Source organism: Ipomoea nil, unplaced genomic scaffold (assembly GCF_001879475.1).
Source record: "Ipomoea nil cultivar Tokyo-kokei standard unplaced genomic scaffold, Asagao_1.1 scaffold3170, whole genome shotgun sequence".
In the NCBI taxonomy this organism is placed as follows: domain Eukaryota; kingdom Viridiplantae; phylum Streptophyta; class Magnoliopsida; order Solanales; family Convolvulaceae; genus Ipomoea; species Ipomoea nil.
In genome coordinates, this window is record NW_017619598.1 from 173895 (window position 1) to 193423 (window position 19529).

The window sequence follows — 19529 nt, forward strand, 5'->3', positions numbered from 1 at the left end:
TTTAGATAGAAGATACCATCCTAATTCGTAATTTTCTATTAGAAAATGTTATTTAACCCTTCTAAATTTTTGTTATTACATAAGGGGTGTTTGGTTACTAGCTGATCAGTTAAAAATTAGCTGATTTGACTAGGTTTAGCTGTTTGACTCATCAATAAGCTATTTTGGAGTGTTTGGTTAAGGGCTGATTCCAATGGCTGATTGAGCAAATTAGCTAAAAATGGAAACGCTGGGGAATGCAGCGTTTCTTCCTCAGCTGATTGGAATTGATTATAAATGGACAAATTTATCCTTTCTAAACCTTCATCCCTGACATGCTCTCTTCAGCCTCTTCTTCATCTAACATCAAACACTCTTTCACCATACTCATCCGTCTTTGGTTCATCTCTGTTTCCCCACCCTTTCTCCACCCTCCATCAACGCCTTCTCCATCCACCGTCCTTCACGCCGGTCACCGCTGCTCGCGCTGCCGGAGTCATCATCATCCGGATTTAAAAAATAAAAAAAAAATAAAAAAAAAAAAAAAAAAAAACTACAACAATAAAAATGAAATACACTAACCCGATCCATCTTAATCTTCCTGCCATCTCCAATCACCAGATCTTCATCCTCTGCTTCTCGTCGTTTTCTTCGCGTTGATCTTCATCTCTGCTTCTCGTCTTTTTCTTGGATTGAGTTCTTGCGGCTTTCTTTGGAGTGATCTGGGGCAAAGTAAAAAATTGGGTAGGGATTTACTTTTTAAGTGGGTTCTGAGTAGATATTTGATATAATAATAATAATAATAATAATAATAATAATAATAATAATAATAATAATAATAATAATAATAATAATAATAATAATAAACGGGTTGTGGGTGTGGGGCTGTGGGTAGAATTTAATAATGATAATAATTATTATTATTATAATTATTATTATTTTACAGTAAAAATCATTTTAAATTTTAAATTATTAAAATTAAAAATAATTTAATAATATTTTATAAAATATAATAATTTAATAATAGTTAAATAAACTAAAATAACATAATACATTCATACCCTTAAATGTCATTTTACATGCAATAAGCTAATAGTAAACAGCTAATTTACCAAACACTTTTTTATAACCAGCTAATACAATCGGTTGGTCAAACCAGTTAACACAATCAGCTATTAACTATCATCTAACTCGATCAGCTATCAGCTACCAGCTATTAGCCATTTGCCAAACACCCCCATACTCCCATGATGTGACTTATATTTATTGAGTAACATGAATTGACTGACCCACGCACTTTTTTTAATTAAATACTAACTAATCCAATTAGATGTTGTCACATAGAAATTGGCAAGAATATTTTTAAGAGGGATGCCTAGCATTACTCTTTTATATTTATATATCAAATCAGTAGTTTTAAAGTAGGGATGAGTTTCTACCCATCGCTATATCGTGGACCAGGGCCCACAGTGCACTGTGAATCCTGGTTTAATACACATAATTTGACTTCATAATGTACAGAATTCATGTTCATAATACACATACACATAAACATGATATAATGAATATGAATTCTGTGCATTATGAACATGGATTTTGTACATTATGAATATGAATTCTGTGTATTATGTTAAGTGTTTATGTGTCTTTATTATATCGTGTTTATCTGTATGTGTATTTGTAATACCCACAACCTTATAAATAAAATATATATATATGTTTAGTAAATGAGGTCAACAAGTCAAAGCTTATTAAAATTTGATATTAGATAAAATTACTAAATTATCCTTCTCTACCCTTAAAGATTAAGGAATCCCTTGGTCTTGGAGAAAGATATCTTTTAAAAGAAGATAAGGAGAGTTGACTAGAGAGAGATAGGGGAAGGGAAGACCTTGAAGCTTGGATCTCCATCTTCTTCAAGCTTAGATCTCTAAGATATTGGGTATTCTAGGTGAGTTTAACCTCTATCTTTTACTCATTATGAGTTGGGTTTATCTTTGGAGCCCTAAGATTGATATTTGAAAATATTAGGGATTTTGACAAGGAGTATTTGGGCAAGCTAAATAGCTAAGATTTGGATGTTTTAGGTAAGTGTTTATTTCTCTCAAAACTATTTTTACCCTATACTATAAATTAAACTTGTGATTTGAGTTGTATATTGAAATTTTGAGCTGCGTTTTTGGACTGGAATTGTTGTGAACTGTGTTTCCGGACAGGAATTATTTACTTATATAATCTGGACTGGAATAGTCACCAAGTGTTGAAATGGTAGAATGGCTTGTGGTTGTTGTGTAGGTAGCAGTAGGTTGTGGGTTCCACTCTGCCTGCTAGCATACCTTATGTTTATTTTTCTATATGTATTACATGCTTATAAAATGTATTATTTGTTTAAAGAGAGAATTGAACTCTTAACCTTATGCTTATATTAACTTAAGTTCTTCCAACTAAGCCATTTCAATTCCTTTGAAATTACTTTGGCTTAATAAACTATTCTATGCTTTTTAAAGAGTTATGTACTAAGAAAATTATTATTTTGAGAATGGAAAATAACTTGCATATTTCGTAGTTTGATAAACTTATTATCTATTTTGGAAATATGTACTTTGTTATGTGACTTTAAGGAAATGATTTTTGCTACATCGGGCTATTTGATTATAAGAACTATTTCGAGTGTTTGATCAAACTCATGAGGCAACCTACATTTTGTTGTTTGTTTTGTTTGGCTTGGAACGTTCCTAAATGCTCATTCCGAATCGTCGAGCTTGACTCATTCCAAATCGTCGAGTCTTTTGAATTATTTGTTGGAACGTTCCATCCGGCTCATTCTGAATCGTCGAGCCTGACTCATTCCGAATCGTCGAGTCTTTTTGGACCATTATATCGATAATGGCATGTGCCACAGAATATAATGGTGGTTGTAGGTTGCCAATGGGTCATATGTTAAGGAATGAATTGTGCTTTTGAAAGTATTGTGTTATGAAATATTGTTGATTGTTGATGCCCATGTAGCTAAAGTTTCTTGTTTTGTGAACTCATGTATTGTATGATGGAGTATATTATGACTTCGATATGGTTTAAAGATCAAGTTTTGCATCTAGTTATTACTCTAAAGCTTTTTGTATATTATCGGGGTTACTTGATCCGGGGTTGAGAGGAGTACCACTTACTGGGCATTAGCTCATCATTATTTGTATTTGTTTTTCCTCATGTTTCAGAGTAGTTAAGGACATGTGAATAGCACGAGCACAAGTGGTGGGGTCTCGAAGGTGACTTTTGGAAACTAGGAGACTTAGTCCTACTATTGGAGCTTATCACAGATTTTTGTTTCTTTTGGATTTTCCCGTTGACCCTTTGTATTTTGGTAAACCATTGTGCTTGGTTTTGGTGCTTGTAATGCATTTTGTTATGCTAGTCTTGATTGTAAATATTTAACAGTGGTGATTTGGTGAGTTTTTGGGAAGAACTAGTTGTTTTTATTGGTCATAAAAGTGAGGAATTATTATGTATTAAAGTGTTGTTATGAAGGTTCCGAGAGGTATGTATGGCTAGGCTTCGTATTGTTACAGGCTTTCGTGTAGCGATACGGCCGGGTCATGTCCTAGAAGCGGGGCGTGACAGTATTATGAACATAAGTTATGTATATTATAGATATAAATTTTGTACATTATAAAGTCAAATTTGTGTATTAGACCGGGGTCCACAGTACCCCGGTCCACGATATAAATTGCCAGTTTCTACTTGCCATTTAGTGTTGGGCACTAAAGACCAGCTGATAGTCTCTTTCTAGTTAGGGAGGCAGTAGATGAAAGCCTCTTCAGTAAACTCTTTCCGCTTCCGTCGTGGCATGAACTAATTTTTTCGCTTCGATTCTGTCTGTCTTCGCTCCTCTCCTGTCGAGTGGCTTACGCTCCTACTCCTCCTCCTTCTGCTCATGAATCCTCATTGGTCTTCCATGGCACCGAAAATGTATCAGGGTTCAAGTGATTCGCCGAAGCGTCATAGGCCGTACGCAGAAGAGAGAGAATCCGTCAGTCTTTAGAGTGCAGAGGGGACTGACTTTCCACTTAGTTTAGGCAACTTCTTGAAACGTGCCAAGCTGAAAAGAGGGCTAGGCCAGAACAGAAGTGGCTGGGTGTCAAGCTCTTCCTTCCATAGATAGAGATAGGTGGTATTCCCGGATCACGCGCTTTGCTTACCGCTTACAAAATATCTATCTACGGTGCTTACTTCGCCTTCGAGGAAGCGCTTTGCTGCTAGTTTGCTACTAACAAATTCTTTCTTAAAGTCAAAGGGGACCTCAACCATTATAGCAAGGAAAAGTTTGATTCAGAGGGAGAAAAAAAGACAAAAATTGAAAATGAAATATCATTTGATTTGTCGATCCTCAAAAAAAAAAAGTCTACGGCGAAGGAGACAAGGGTGAGGCACCGAACATGTTCTACCCTCAACCTCCATCCGTCATTAGTAATCTAAATTGGTTACGTTGCTATAGTTACTTTGCATGTTTTAGTATTCTACCAAAAGAGTAAGAAAATGAGGCAAGAAGATTTGATCTCTTGAAGTCAATTCAATGGGTCAAATTCAGACTTGAGAAGGATGGATTAATGAATTTAAAACTCTATAATCAAAATGAGTCATGTTTCTTCACCCAAAAAAAAAAAAAAAAAAAAAAAAAAAAAAAAAAAAAAAAGGGTCATGTTTAGGTGTGAGACTACAACACAAGATAGACAGGTTATTATTTCTCGGGAAAATGACTTAAATGTGTAAGTAGGCATATGTAATTCTAAAAAGGAATAAGGTTCAAATTGGCCACTGAACGTAACCTGAAAATGCAATTAGGTCACTGAGCGAAAAAATGCAATTAGGTCACTAAACACTCCAAATGTATGCAATTTCACCTGATAGCAGGTTACCATCAATTTTAGTAGGTTACCTTCTTACGTGGTAGCTGAGTTGGTATTTTTAATAATTTTTAAATAATTTTTAATAAATTTTAATAATAATTTTTTTTAACAAAAAAAAAAAAAAAAAAAAAAACGACGGGGTCGGCCACCCCCCCCCCCCCCGCCCTTCCTTCGTCTCCGGCGAAGACGAAGGAGGGGGAAGGCGGGTCACCCTGTCGTTTTATTTTTATTTTTTTTTCAATTTTTAAAAAAATTTATTATTAAAAATTATTAAAAATGCCAACTCAGCTACCACGTAAGCAGGTAACCTGCTAAAATTGACAATAACCTGCTATCCGGTGAAATTGCATACATTTGGAGTGTTTAGTGGCCTAATTGCACTTTTTTAGTTTTCAATGGCCTAATTGCACTTTTTTTTCCGTTCAGTGGTCTAATTGCATTTTCAGGTTACATTCAGTGGTCAATTCGAGCGTTATTCCTTCTAAAAATATGAAGTTGCTGGGGATTGACCGAAAATATGAAAAACAAGTTTGAGAAATGCATTTTATCACATTTGCGGTCAAACATGAAACGCAAAATATGAAAAACATGTTCTTGAGAAACGCAATCCCACTTGCGTTTCTTTTTTTTTTTTCTTTTTTTTTTTTTTTTTTGTCTTCTCCGGCGAAGACCAGCAAGAAGCACAGGAAGAAGATAAGATAGCACCAGGAAAAAAAAAGAGTCCACTTGCGTTTCATGTTTGACCGGAAATGTGATAGAACGCATTTTCCAAACGTGTTTTTCATATTTTTGTCCAATCCCTAGCAGCGCCTACTTACACATTTCAGTCATTTTTCCTTATTTCTCAGCTTTAGTTAGGCATGACAATAATGAAATTGAGGTAGATTATGGTTATTATATTCATTATCATCGCATCAAAGTCTCCCCGCATACTGAGTACTCAACCAATTTAAGACCACATTGCTCCAAAACTCAAGCCTTCATTCTTGGTTAGTTTTACATTTTTAAATATAAGTATTACATTTTTATATTGACTCTACCCATTTTACGGATAAGGATCCATAAGAGAGTTTGACATGAGAGCACTCCAACTCAGTTGTGGGGTCTAACTTTTTTTTTTTAATAATTACTTAGCAGTATATGTCATGTTTTGATGGCAAGAGATTAGACTTGACTTTCAAACTTTTCATTGTAATTATTATAAAATATGTCAAATTTTGTGATACTTGATGAAATTTTTATTAATGTCCACAATCTTTTTAATGCTTGATTGCTTCAACTAGCTAGAAAGATAATGAAAAAATATAAACCCTTAAATTTGTTAAAATTATACGATTAACCTATTTAACACGTTACCAAAAGGTAATTAGTCAACTTTACTTACATGAAATCTTACGTGAAATCCTATTCAGAAAAATAAAAATAAAAAATAAAAAAAACCTTAAACTGGCCATTGACTTCTCCCGATCTGACCATGCCACTTATTGAGGAGAATCATTGTATTAGGAGGTCGTTGCTATTATTATGTAATTGTTATACTTTGTAGTATAAAAGTCAAACCCCTATGAGAGTAGGAGGACACGCTCTAAAACTACTTGTACTCAAACTCTGAAGCAATACAATTTTGTTTACTTATAAACATACCCGGTAAGATAATTATGGTCATCAAGCACACAACAAATAAACTAAAATGTTTGAGCGATATCATGGTTGCAACGCCGATTAATCGGCGTCTAGGCGCTAAGCGGCCGCCGGCCACAGCGAGGAAGGCTGGAATCAGTTTCCTCCGCGGTCGGCCGAATAATTTTTAAAAAAAAATTTCAAATCGCTTATTTTTCGAAGGTGGTTTGGCCCTCTAATTTCTCCAAAAAAATGCTTCTTTTGCTCTTAATTTTAATTTTTTTTATGTATTTAGATGGTTTCAACAATATTCAAAACGCTTTTACAGCCACTTACGTAAATAATTTGTAAGAAAAAACTGGAGGAACCTTATGTGTTATTAGTGAATTTCACAATTTTTAATTTTTTATTTTTTTTATTTTTTAAAAAATATAAAATAATTAAAAAAAATTAAAAAAATCGAGGCGCCTAACGTGTTTTGCAACTTTGAGCGAATGACTAACGTTGATTCGCTATTATAATTGAATTATCAATTTGTTATTGAGGACAAAATATATGCTAAGTTACCTATAATCTCATAAAAAGGAGTTATATATATATATATATATATATATATATATATATATATATATATATATATATATATATATATATATATATATATATATATATATATATATATATATATATATATATATATATAAGTAATTCAGTTGGTTCTAACATAATCTTAAGTGCAACATTCCATTGAAATTGCAGAAGCATTATTGTCAACCAGCCATGGGTGTGTAATGGATGAGAGTGATTCATAGACTTGAAGCATTGTTGGCCTTTGATTAGGCATGAACTTCACACAACTCTTCCCAATTTCAAGGAATTGTGAGATAGAATCATCAAATCCTGCATGTGTTAGCACTTCATCTATCTGGAGTGGACTAGCAGCTGTTGTGTAGCTACCGAAAATGAGATCAGTGGAGCAGCTCAATTCATAAGCTTCCTTTCTGGTTATAAGCTGAAGAAGCACAATTCCAAAGCAGTACACATCTTTGGTGTAAGGGCTGAAATTATTGTCTCCATATTCTTCCCAGCTAGAAGAAGCGGTGTCGTTGGGATTCGTGACCGTTGCTTCCCAGAATTTCGATATTCTTGGCTTGAAACTCTGATCCATCAGAATGCATTTCGAGCAGAGGCCATTATGCACCACGTTTAAGCGACAAGCGTAATGAAGCCACGACAGGGCTTTAGCTACACCAACTGCAATCTTCATCCTCAGAGGCCATGTCAAGACTTTTGCCCTGTCTTCTGTAGAGTGTAGCCAGTCATGCAGGCTGCCATTGGGCATGTACTTGTAGACCAGAAGTTTTGCTTTTCCTTGGGAGCAAAAACCTATGAGGGGGACCAGATTTTGGTGGCGTAGTCTGCCCAAAGTCATGATCTCAGAGGCGAACTCCTCATCCAAATTCTCTGTCTCGTGGAGCCTTTTGATGGCAAGAAGCCATCCGTTTGGGGGTGTTGCCTTGTACACTTTCCCTAGAGTTCCACACCCAATAATGTTGTCTTGGCTAAAATTGGATGTTGCATTTGCCATCTCCATAAAACTCATTCTGCTCACAAATTTCTCTAGCTTCGCAATCTGCTTCATAAATTAAATTACAACCAATCATTGTTGCATCCATACAGTTGAATTATAACAAAAGGAAAATGCATGCTTCCATCTCTACAAGAACTAACCACTTGTCTAGGTAACTCCAATCACGATGGATAAGGATACAAACATGTAACTACAAGGTCACTAGTTTAAATCTCACCCTTCTTAGTTTAAATTGGTTAGTCAGGCGGGTCGGTTAGGTTATGGATAATCTAGACTGATTTATCTCCTTATGGTCATTAATTTGGGCAAATGTTTTGTTTAACGAAAAGAAACGGCATCCGTTTCCTGCCGTTCCGCACCCTTCCGCAAAATGTAGATCTATTATTCAGTTTCATTTTGCATATACTACAGTTTCAGTTCAACACAACTACAGTTTCATTTCGATATAACTACAGTTTCATTCAATATTTATAGACTCAAATATGTAAAAATGTTATTTAATTTTATTTTATATACACTATAGTTCTATTAAAACACAACTACATGATCATTTTGATATAATTACAGCTTCATTATACAATATACACTTAAATATGTGAAATGTTATTCAGTTTCATTTTGTATATACTGCAGTTTAATTTCACCACAACTATAGTATCATTTTGATATAACTGCAGTTTCATTCGATAATATAAACATAATACGTGAGGCAGTGCCGGTTTAGATATACTGTAGTGTTAGTTGGTAATTAACATACAAAAGAGTGCGCGCTCCGTTTCTTTACTTAAAGAAACGGCGCCGTTTTGACCGTGATGCACGTGCACCGCGTTCCATGATATAACGACCCATTAATTTGCTGACTAGGATCATAATGCAAGATTTACCCAATGCACACCCTCTAATAGTAGCTCTAACCACGCATTAGTTTTTCTATGTTTTAATATCTTTTTTATTGAGAAAATTACACTTTTCGTCCCTAAGTTATACGGTAATTGTAGAATTCGTCCCTAATTGTTGATGGTGCTCACTTTTTGTCCCTAAGCTATTATTGGCGTTGCACTTTTCGTCTCTTTACTAACAAAACATTAGAGATTAAATTTGAAACGTTAGTATAGCTTAGGGATGAAAAGTGAACTCGAAAAGTTAATAAAATGACAAAAAGTGCAACGGCTTAGGGGTGAAAAGTGAATACGATCAATAATTAGGGACGAATTCTACAATTATGTACCTTATAACTTAGGGACGAAAAGTGCAATTTTTTTTTTTCTTTTTTTTTTTTTTTTTCAAATCTCAACCTATTAGGGAGTGACAAAAAATGATCTGATTTTTGTATGGACATCTAGTATTGTCGATAATTAAAATACAGCTAAATTCCAATTGTTATACCATGGACCAGGGTCCACCTTACATTGTGGATCCAAAATGACATTTGAATTATGTGCATGTAGTTAACATATGTATTTTCAGTTAATAAATTATGTGTCTACTACAATTAACATATATATTATATGTATGCAATTAACATATTATGTACTTGCACTTAATATATTATGTATATACAGTTAACCTATTATGTACCTTTAATTTATTTATAAGTACATAACATACATGTTGCAGACTCATAACATGTTAACTGCATATACATAATCTAAACATCATTTATCGCTAATTAATTCTTACCTTGTCTTGGTTGCCAATATCTTCTTGCGCAGGACATACACTTATGATGCCGTTCACCTTCATCAGTTTCTTGCCAAAAAGAATCTTGTTTATAGCTGCGTAAGGAAATCCAAAGAGGCAAATATATAAAGCCAGCAACACAAAGATGGCCCAACCTGTAGCGAAGCCACTGATGAAGAAATCTCGATCACTGTGGCGGCCTTTCGCGGCATGTGCTGGGCACGGCCGCAAGGGACCTCCGCAAAGTCCTTCATTCTTTTCGTAAATCTCTGCCGGAATGTTTCCAGAAAACGTTGGAACTGGCCCCGTCAAACTATTGTTTGAAACACTGAACACCTTAATGCGACCAAACAAACCAAATTCAGGCGGAATTTGGCCTGTCAGCTGATTATCGTTTAACTTGAGAACATTTAGGTACTCGCAGTTTGCCAAACTAGCAGGAATCTCACCGGAGAATCGGTTTGAAGACAGATCCAACGTTGTAATTCTGCTGATGATGTTTCCGACATCGGAAGGTATGGTTCCGTATAGTTGGTTAGCTGAAAGATCCAAACCCGTTAAGCTTGAACATCCTTGAATGCCCAGAGGGAATGGCCCTCTAAGCCCCATGTCAGAGAGTTGGATATTTAGCACTTTATTCTCATCGGCATGCCAGCAATAAACTCCTACGAACTTGCAGATAAATCCTTCAGTCTGGTTGGTAAAGTCCCAACTTTGAAGGTAACCCAAAGGATCCTCCAACGAGTCTTTTAACGATCTCAAGCAATCGATGTCACTCTGCAACGCATGGATTCCACCACAGTGAAGTGCAAGAAGAAGAAGAAGAAGAAGAAGACATTTGACACCACAGGGATACATTATTATTAACTAATTTCAAGCTGATCTTCTTCCTCATAAAATATATATTTAAGTTTAGGATGACCCAAATTCTCTAGCATTCCCATTGAATTGTTTCAGTAATTTGATTAAGTCAAGAACGCGTTTATTTTGTAAAAAGACGAGTCATCCCTATCATTGTCTATAGTATAGGACTCTTTTCTTAGCAACATCCTTGGAGACTCTAGCTTTGCTTCCTGCTTTAAAGTTTGGAGGTATAAAGTCTATTCATATATTACAATGTTAACCAATATTGGAACCATGGTCCTAAATGGCATAGTTTATCATAATTGAAAATAAGTGAGTATTACATTGGGGTTACAGTACCGGGTTCGAATCTGTGATTTCTCATTTGAAAGAACCACGGAAGTGCCACGCGAAGTATGTAGTATCAATAGAATAAGGGTAAAATAGTGGTTGTTTTTTTTTTTTTGAATGCTACTAGCTCTATTACATTGTAGTATCTATTCATATACTTTCTCAACCTACTGAAACACAAAGAGCTAATAACGCCCAACCTACTGAAACACAAAGAGCTAATAACGCCTACACTGAGGCTCAAACTCACAACCTTCCAAATAGAAGCCCAACTCGGATACCATTGGACCACATAGTCCTGGTTTGGACATGGTTGTTTAAGTCAACACAACCGTCATTTATACCAGGAAAAGCTCAACAAACCCCCTAAATATTCGGCTGGCTAGTGGAACATGTCAAGTCCCACGGGATGGGTTGTACGACCTAGTTTAAGTCCACCATTCCAGACCAAGAGATGGATTCGATACAAGAATGGCTAGTTGCTTGCGACTAGCTTTCGAGGCTGGCCCATGTTGACTTCTTGGGTCTGGGTCATCTCATGGAGCCCTGGGTTGTCATTTTTGTACCGTTTTCAATATCTCCATAAGTTATAGTGTACAAAACGATATAAATTTATGATCCTAAAAAAAAAACTCTTACAAAAATATGTGATAAATATGGATTAATTTTTCCTCCTTTTTTTTTTGGGATAAAATCCAAATCCAAATTTAAATTTATTGTGTTAGAAAGAGTATATACCTTCCAAATTACACTTTATACCTCTAGCTGTATTCCTATTAGTCTACTACAATTTGCTTCACGCAAAGGGTGTATATATGAAAATTCCTAAAATCTAATTTGTTTTTATTATGGATTCCATAAAAATTAGTAAACCATAGAAGTTAATGCATACGACAATTTGATTTAGGGCGGTCAAGTGTGTAAATTTGAAAATTCCTAAAAGTCTAATTTGTTTTTATTATGGATTCCAGGAAAAGAAAAAAAATCACTAGGCATTAATTGATTGTAACTTTGTAAGTATCTAGACTAAAAGTCTAATTTGTTTTTATTAGAGAAAATTTTATTTTTAGTCATTTACTATTGTGATATTGTCACATTTAGTCATATTCTTTTAATCTTGTCATATTACATCAATGACTTTGAGCAACTTTCACTTTTAGTCCTTGACTATTGTAGCATTATTGACTTTTAGATGTTTAGTAGGGGCATATTGACTCTTTATGCTTTAATAGGTTGAGTAAGTAGCTATAAACAGATACTACATTGTTACAAAGTCAATAGTACTCAAAAAAAATCCTCTAATAATTTGGTAAATCAAAATAAATTTTTAATTTTAGCAAAATATATATATAAGTAATTGATTGGAACAATCACTTTCAACTAGACCTGGCAATTCGTGTATACGGGTTCGTTAACGGGTCGACACGATAATGACACGAACACGATAAGACTAAACACGGACACGACACGTTAAGGTTAACGGGTTCAAATTTCTAACACGAACGCGCACACGATTTGTTAACGGGTTAAACGGGTTGACACGATAGACACGTTTAATTAACATGTTTCGGGTCGTGTCGATACGATATGACACGAAACCTATATATTTAAACCAGCCAAACCTATTAATATATTTTAAAAACTAAAATTTAAAGTTAATGTAAGTGTAAAATAATTTACACAATATTCGCTATTTTATTTATTAGTCTCATTAGCTTTAAATTAAATTAGTGTTGTTAGATTTATTTCTTTTATGGACCATGTGATTACAAAATAAGTGGCTAGCATGCATTGGTGAATAAAGTCTATGATGAAGCCTTCAAAGAAAGATGTGTGGCTGTGACTTATTCGAACAGTGAAAACAAGGAAAGGGGCTACAATTAAGGATCAAATAAAGGGACTCATGAAGTACTATAAAAGAGTACTATTCGAATGAAGACACTGCTAATCTGATTATTACAAATTTGAGAGAGTTATCCTGATTTACTAAGATATTGATTTTTAATGTGATTTATTATTTAATTCCTAAGAGTATTTAATCTGTACTACATGATCAGTACGTGGTACTGCTGAAACAACTTGTGAAGATTGTTCGGGTATTCGTGTGTCAGTCCTGGATAGGTGTTAGAAAGAGTGGTAATGGTAAAGGCTGGAGGCCGTCTTCATTTACCTCTTGTAATACTCCTTTTGGTGAACATCTATAGTGGATTGGGCAGACGTGGGTTGCCCCGCAGACGTAGGAGAAGGAGCTCCGAACTGCGTAACAATTCTTTGTGTTTTTAATTATTTTATGCTTTCTGCAGTTATTATTTATACTTGCTTAAACGAGTTTAAATCAATTAACTAAATTGGTGCATATCTTAATTAACAAGTAAAAACACATAGCTTTTATTTTACAAGTGTCACGGTGCAATTTCAATTGGTATCAGAGCTTGTAGACTTAATCTATTAGTCTATCGATCTGGCAAATCCGTGCATCTTGAATTCTTTTCTTCAGCGGCTATTTTTATTTATCTGTTTATTACTTATTTGTTTGATCTCACGGGGTGTTAAGTGTTACAGAATCGATCGTACTAAAGTCATTCCCTAGTTGACCGGCGACAACTACGCATATTGGAAGGCTCGCACCTGTACTCATCTGAAAGCTCAAGGTGAAGTTGTGTGGCGGTCTATGGTGGCAGGTTGGACCCATCCCACCAAACTCAGTTCCAGCACTGACGGAACAGAAATAGCTAAGCCTGAGACTGAGTGGACTCAAACAGAGATAACCAATGCAGGAAACAATGATAAGGCTTTAGACACAATTTATTCTCTTATGCATGAAAGCCAGTTCTCAATTGTTGCAGGTATTCCTTCAGCTAAAGGTGCTTGGGAGGCTCTTGAGTCTACTTACGAAGGGACGACATCGGTAAAACAGTCAAAACTACAACTGGTCCAGTCAGAATTCGAAGAGCTTCGCATGAACAAGGATGAGTCAATCATCGAATTTCACACACGTGTACAGGATCTGGCAAATCGTGCTATGGTCCTTGGTGAACCATTCTCGCAAGCAAAGCTTGTTAAGAAAATACTGAGATCCTTACCCCCGAGGTTCAAAATGAAAGTCACGGCTATTCAGGAACACGACGGCTGGGAGAACAAAACTGTTACTCAATTAATGGGAAATCTTAGAACCTATTAAATGGAAATTTTAACTGATCACACAAAAACGAAAAAACAAAAAAAATATAGCTTTTGCCGCTGAAGAAAATAATGTTGTATCCGATTCAGATGAAACTAGTGATGATACAGTTGCGTTCTTGACTAAACAGTTTTCCAAAATTTTGAAACAGGTATCCAAAAACACACGCAACAGAAATTCACAAAAGGGAGCAACGTCGTTCAAAACTGCGCCTAGGACAGGGGCGTCAAACTTCAAACAGTCTATCTCACGTCCAGGACAGTCCAAAGAAAGGTCCAACAATAAAGGAATCAAGTGTTATGAGTGCGAGGGCTTTGGACATGTACAAGCTGAGTGTGCCACCTATCTTCGACGCAAAAAATCTATGTCATCCATTACCTGGAGTGATGACGAGCCTGACGTTGAAACAACTGGATCGGATGTCAAAGAAATCTCGGGTAACTTTGTTGCATTTACGGCTCGTGTTACTGGCTGTTCAGAATTCGTTGAAGAAGCTGACTTAGAGGGTGGTGAATATGTCTCCGCAGAAGACTTAGAACTAAATACTTTATCTTTTGAAGCTGAGTTTAATAAGTTGTATCCCAAATGGGAAGCCCTACGAAAAGTAAACTGCAAATTAGCTAGTGAGATAGAGATTGTAACCAAGGCTAGTAAAGTATATCAAACTCAAGTAGCATATAGGAATGTTCTACTTAAAGAAGCAGCTGACCGAGAAGAAAAACTACAAAACAAAGTACAAACTAGCAATGTACTATTGAAGGAGGCAGCCGACCGAGAAGAAAAACTCCATCAAGAAGTACAGACCTTGAAACAGGAGCTCAGCACCTACAAAAGACAAATCCAAATGATGGATACCACTTCAACACTTGATAAGATTCTTGATTCCGGCAGAAAATCTTCTGCAAAATTTGGTTTGGGCTTCACTTGAAGTAACTCCAAAGATAAGACCGTATTTGTCAAAGCATCCGGATCTGATCCAAATGACATTCCTGAATCCAGCACTATGAAACACCCCTATGGTAAAGTAAGCGAAAATAAGATTCATTATAAACTATATAATCCTGTTTGCCACTATTGCAGGTTACGCGGTCATACCAGACCTGAATGCTACTATTTCTACAAGGATCAAAGAATCGAGAAGTTCAGGCACAAGAACATACAACCTTTCACAAAACAAATTTGGGTTAAAAAGACTGATTATATATCGTTTGTTTCGTTTCACTCTAAAAGTGCAGGAAGAGAAGAGAAATGGTATTTTGACAGCGGGTGTTCCCGTCACATGACAGGAAATGTTAAATTCCTGAACAACGTAAATACCATTAAAGGTGAAGTTACCTTTGGTGACGGTGTCAAAGGTCAGGTGACTGGTGTAGGCAATCTTACTGTCTAATTTCCTCGCGCAGGTAAATTTTTTTTTTCTTTCATTTTTTTTAACAGTTAATTTGTTTTTTCTACATGAGTGTTAATGCAGGGATAACAGGGTGGTTCGGCTAATTGTTCACATCCTCAGATGTTCGATTTTTTTTATATACTCCCATCTTCTTTTTTTTTGTGTTACATATAGAAGACTAATTCAATACAAACACATATTCTCTCTCGTACTCCTACTCAATAGCCTACATTATCACCTAAGTCTTTTACCCTTCCTATCACTACACGGCTTTTTAGAATCCATCCCCTCACAATTAATTTTTTTCTCTCTTCCCTTGCCTCCACTACGCCTAAAGCCGAGATCATCATCTACCTCATCTCTCTCAATCCATCCGTTTCCACCATTGTTGCTTCTTGAAACCTTCTCAAATGGAAAATCCTTTTCTCATCTTTGTTTCACCTTCTGAAAGGCACACGCTATTTCATCAAATCATAGATGCCGAATCTCCTATTTCACCAGAAGCTACCGATCGTGTTCTTGCCACCATCAAGCAACATTCTTCCCTTCTAGAAGGACTCACGGACAAGGAAAAACGACAACTGCTTGCACTTGCCCGCCACATCTCCGTCGCACCATTCCCCATTCCGGCCGAGACATCAGCCGCGACTGTCGTACCGGAGCCACTACCAGCGACAGTCTCTCTATCTCCATCTAACCCTGTGGTATCTCCCTTGTCTCTCTCTCTCTCTCCTCTAGAACATGCTTTGTCTACTTCTCGAAAAATTGATTTCAATGTCTCCTTACCTGAGCTATTTGTATCTTCTGTGCCTAGTAGTTCCATAAATGTGCGTTCTTTACCTTTACCTAATGACCCTTATTATCCGGCCTCTCTCTACTTGTCCAGCAGTCCCACACCTTTGGTTGCTTTCTCTGATTTTGTGAGTTCACTGCCGTCGAATTTCTCCATTGGAAATATTGCACAACATTTATCTGCTCATGTTTTGGCTATGTCATGCTCTGCCTTCTCTATACCCATACACATTCCTGCCTCACTGTCCAAAGTCGAACATGCACCTCTGTCCGTGTCACCTACTCAGGACTCTGTCCCACTTATTACTGTACCTCTGTCTAAAACTTCCCGAAAGGGAAAGGAGAAACTGTCTGTTTCAGGTACTGCAGAAAAGAGGAAGGTGTCTCATTTAGATGATATGGAAACTCAATCTGACCGTATGCATCAAAGGAGGGGTTCCACTCTTCCACCCAGACTCACTCGGTCACGAGCCCTCACTAAATCACCAACTGTACTAGTTCCATCCGGCTCAAAATCAAAGGGGTCCCGCAAAACTTACGAAGGAAGAAGCTTTAACGAAGAACAATTCCTCAGTACTTTGAAGGCTACAAACACTCGGGAAGTTAGTACACACTCTAACACTCCTCCTTTAATTGGTATTACCTCAATACCCGAGTTTGAGAATCCTAATGTGTTACCTTTTTACTGGCAACCTTCTTTCGCAGTCTTCATTTGCCATTTATATTTTTTTAATTTTTTTTCTCTGTTTTAAATGTGCCTAAGATGAATTTTGTCTTTTATTTTATGTGAGTGGCTTTAAAATTGGACATGAATTATTCATTCCAACTTCTACATGTGTGTATCTCTGAATTTATTCACACATCAGGTACATTTGATCATTTTGGATTCGTTCTCTTTACTTGTTCGTTTAATTTTTATCTTTAAAGTGTTCGTTTAATTTGCCTGGGTTACTCTTTATGTTTGGTTATTAGATGTTTCTGTATGTTCACTACATGTCCTTTTTACATTTAATTTGCTTGGGTTACTCTTTAAAGTGCCCGTTTAATGTGCATGGATTAAAGTGTTCCTTTTTGTTCATTTAATTTGGTGCAATTTGATTAATGTGTTTATTCTCTTGTGTTATTTTATGTTTATGTGATTGTGGTTTGTTTGGTCCGGTCATGACCGTATTTGTGTTTATTCATGTGTTTCCCGCGCTATCTGTGCCTCAATTATTTATTTGTGTGTTTTCCGTGATATCTGGCCTGAATATGTGCCTAAATTTGGTTCATATGTGTCTGTGTCTGAATTTGACTTATTTTGAATCTTTGGCTTGCTTTACATGAATGTGCTTACTGTTTTATACTTTTATTTGATAATTTGTTTGACTCGAATTGAGAATTGAAAATTCCTGAATTTTTTTCTTATGTGTTTTGCTGAGTTGTTTGCAAGTTGCGTGTGCATGGCTCTAGGGCTCTCATTTTTTAAAAAAATCTTCTGCAGGTTCAAACAAAGCAAATAACTTATTGGAGTCCCAATTACAGCTTCAAGCTAATGTGAAATTCTTGGCAAAGGAAACAATCACGATGTACATTTTGAGGGGGAGTTCTTCTTAATCTCTTATGAACAAATTTAATTTGTGTATTTATTGGGTCTTTTCGGTTATATTGGACTTCTTGGGTATATATGGATTTTCTTACTGGACTCTATCTGTTTTTGGATTATCTCGTTGGGTTATCGTTTTATTTGGCTTATCATAATCTCTGGGGTCTCATTTTATAATCATCACCTTATTTGGATTATTCTTGGATTATCTACTTGATGAGATTATTTCTGAAGAATATTTTGGATGGGATTGCTTATAAGGCTTTATCTTCTTGGTATATGATATCTGATACTGATGATGCTGATCATGGCTCAGTTTCGGGCACCCCGTCTGCACGGTAAATCTAATCCACTATTATGATGTTCACCTTCCTTTGTCATTTATGGAGTAAGGGGGAGTATTACGGAGTATTATGGTAACTTTTGGAGATTTTGGAATCTTTTGGATTATTATGGTATCTTTTGGACGTATTGGATCAGTATGGAATTTTTGGTAAGGACTATGATGGAATTTTTGGTAGTTTGGCAGTGGTTACATTTGTTTGGTTGTTTTTTGGATTTCATTATGGAAATAATAGAACTATATGTGTTAGGGGGAGTAGTAGTTTTGTTTGGTGCATCTAAACAAGTTGAATGGATGTTTTGGCTTATGCTACTCTCACATGAAGAAGTTATTATATGATGTGGTATGCTATGAATTCAATGCTTCTGTGTGTGATCCAAGACTTGAAGAATTCCAATCAGGTACTTTATTCACAAATGGTCCAAAAAGAACTTAAGTTGTTATTTTTTATTTTATATCTTTGTGTCTTGTTAAGTACCTATACTAAGGGCTATAAATAAAATTAAATTGATTCTTGCCCAAAGTATTTGATACTCAAGTTTTTCCAAATAAAATGCCAAAGGGGGAGATTGTAAGTGTAAAATAATTTACACAATATTGGTTATTTTATTTATTAGTCTCATTAGCTTTAAATTAAATTAGTGTTGTTAGATTTATTTCTTTTATGGACCATGTGATTACAAAATAAGTGGCTAGCATGCATTGGTGAATAAAGTCTATGATGAAGCCTTCAAAGAAAGATGTGTGGCTGTGACTTATTCGAACAGTGAAAGCAAGGAAAGGGGCTACAATTAAGGATCAAATAAAGGGACTCATGAAGTACTATAAAAGAGAACTATTCGAATGAAGACACTGCTAATCTGATTATTACAAATTTGAGAGAGTTATCCTGATTTACTAAGATATTGATTTTTAATGTGATTTATTATTTAATTCCTAAGAGTATTTAATCTGTACTACATGATCAGTACGTGGTACTGCTGAAACAACTTGTGAAGATTGTTCGGGCATTCGTGTGTCAGTCCTGGATAGGTGTTAGAAAGAGTGGTAATGGTAAAGGCTGGAGGCCGTCTTCATTTACCTCTTGTAATACTCCTTTTGGTGAACATCTATAGTGGATTGGGCAGACGTGGGTTGCCCCGCAGACGTAGGAGAAGGAGCTCCGAACTGCGTAACAATTCTTTGTGTTTTTAATTATTTTATGCTTTCTGCAGTTATTATTTATACTTGCTTAAACGAGTTTAAATTAATTAACTAAATTGGTGCATAT

At 35.7% G+C, this 19529-nt stretch overlaps 1 protein-coding gene and 1 long non-coding RNA gene across 2 annotated transcripts; one reads left to right on the plus strand and one right to left on the minus strand.

Moving 5' to 3' along the window:
• The first annotated feature begins 1033 nt into the window (after positions 1 to 1033).
• On the plus strand, positions 1034 to 19066 carry LOC109167926. Its single transcript, XR_002051941.1, has 3 exons — positions 1034 to 1231; positions 14437 to 14443; positions 19056 to 19066. It is a non-coding gene; the product is annotated as an uncharacterized LOC109167926 (long non-coding RNA).
• LOC109167917 (probably inactive leucine-rich repeat receptor-like protein kinase At5g48380) lies at positions 7012 to 10747 on the minus strand. The gene is made up of 3 exons (XM_019316987.1): positions 9775 to 10747; positions 7208 to 8136; positions 7012 to 7101 (listed from the first exon to the last, which is right to left on the minus strand). The coding sequence occupies exons 1-2, from the start codon at positions 10630 to 10632 to the stop codon at positions 7234 to 7236; spliced, it is 1761 nt and encodes a 586-aa protein (XP_019172532.1). The 5' UTR covers positions 10633 to 10747; the 3' UTR covers positions 7012 to 7101; positions 7208 to 7233.
• Positions 19067 to 19529: the final 463 nt, after the last annotated feature.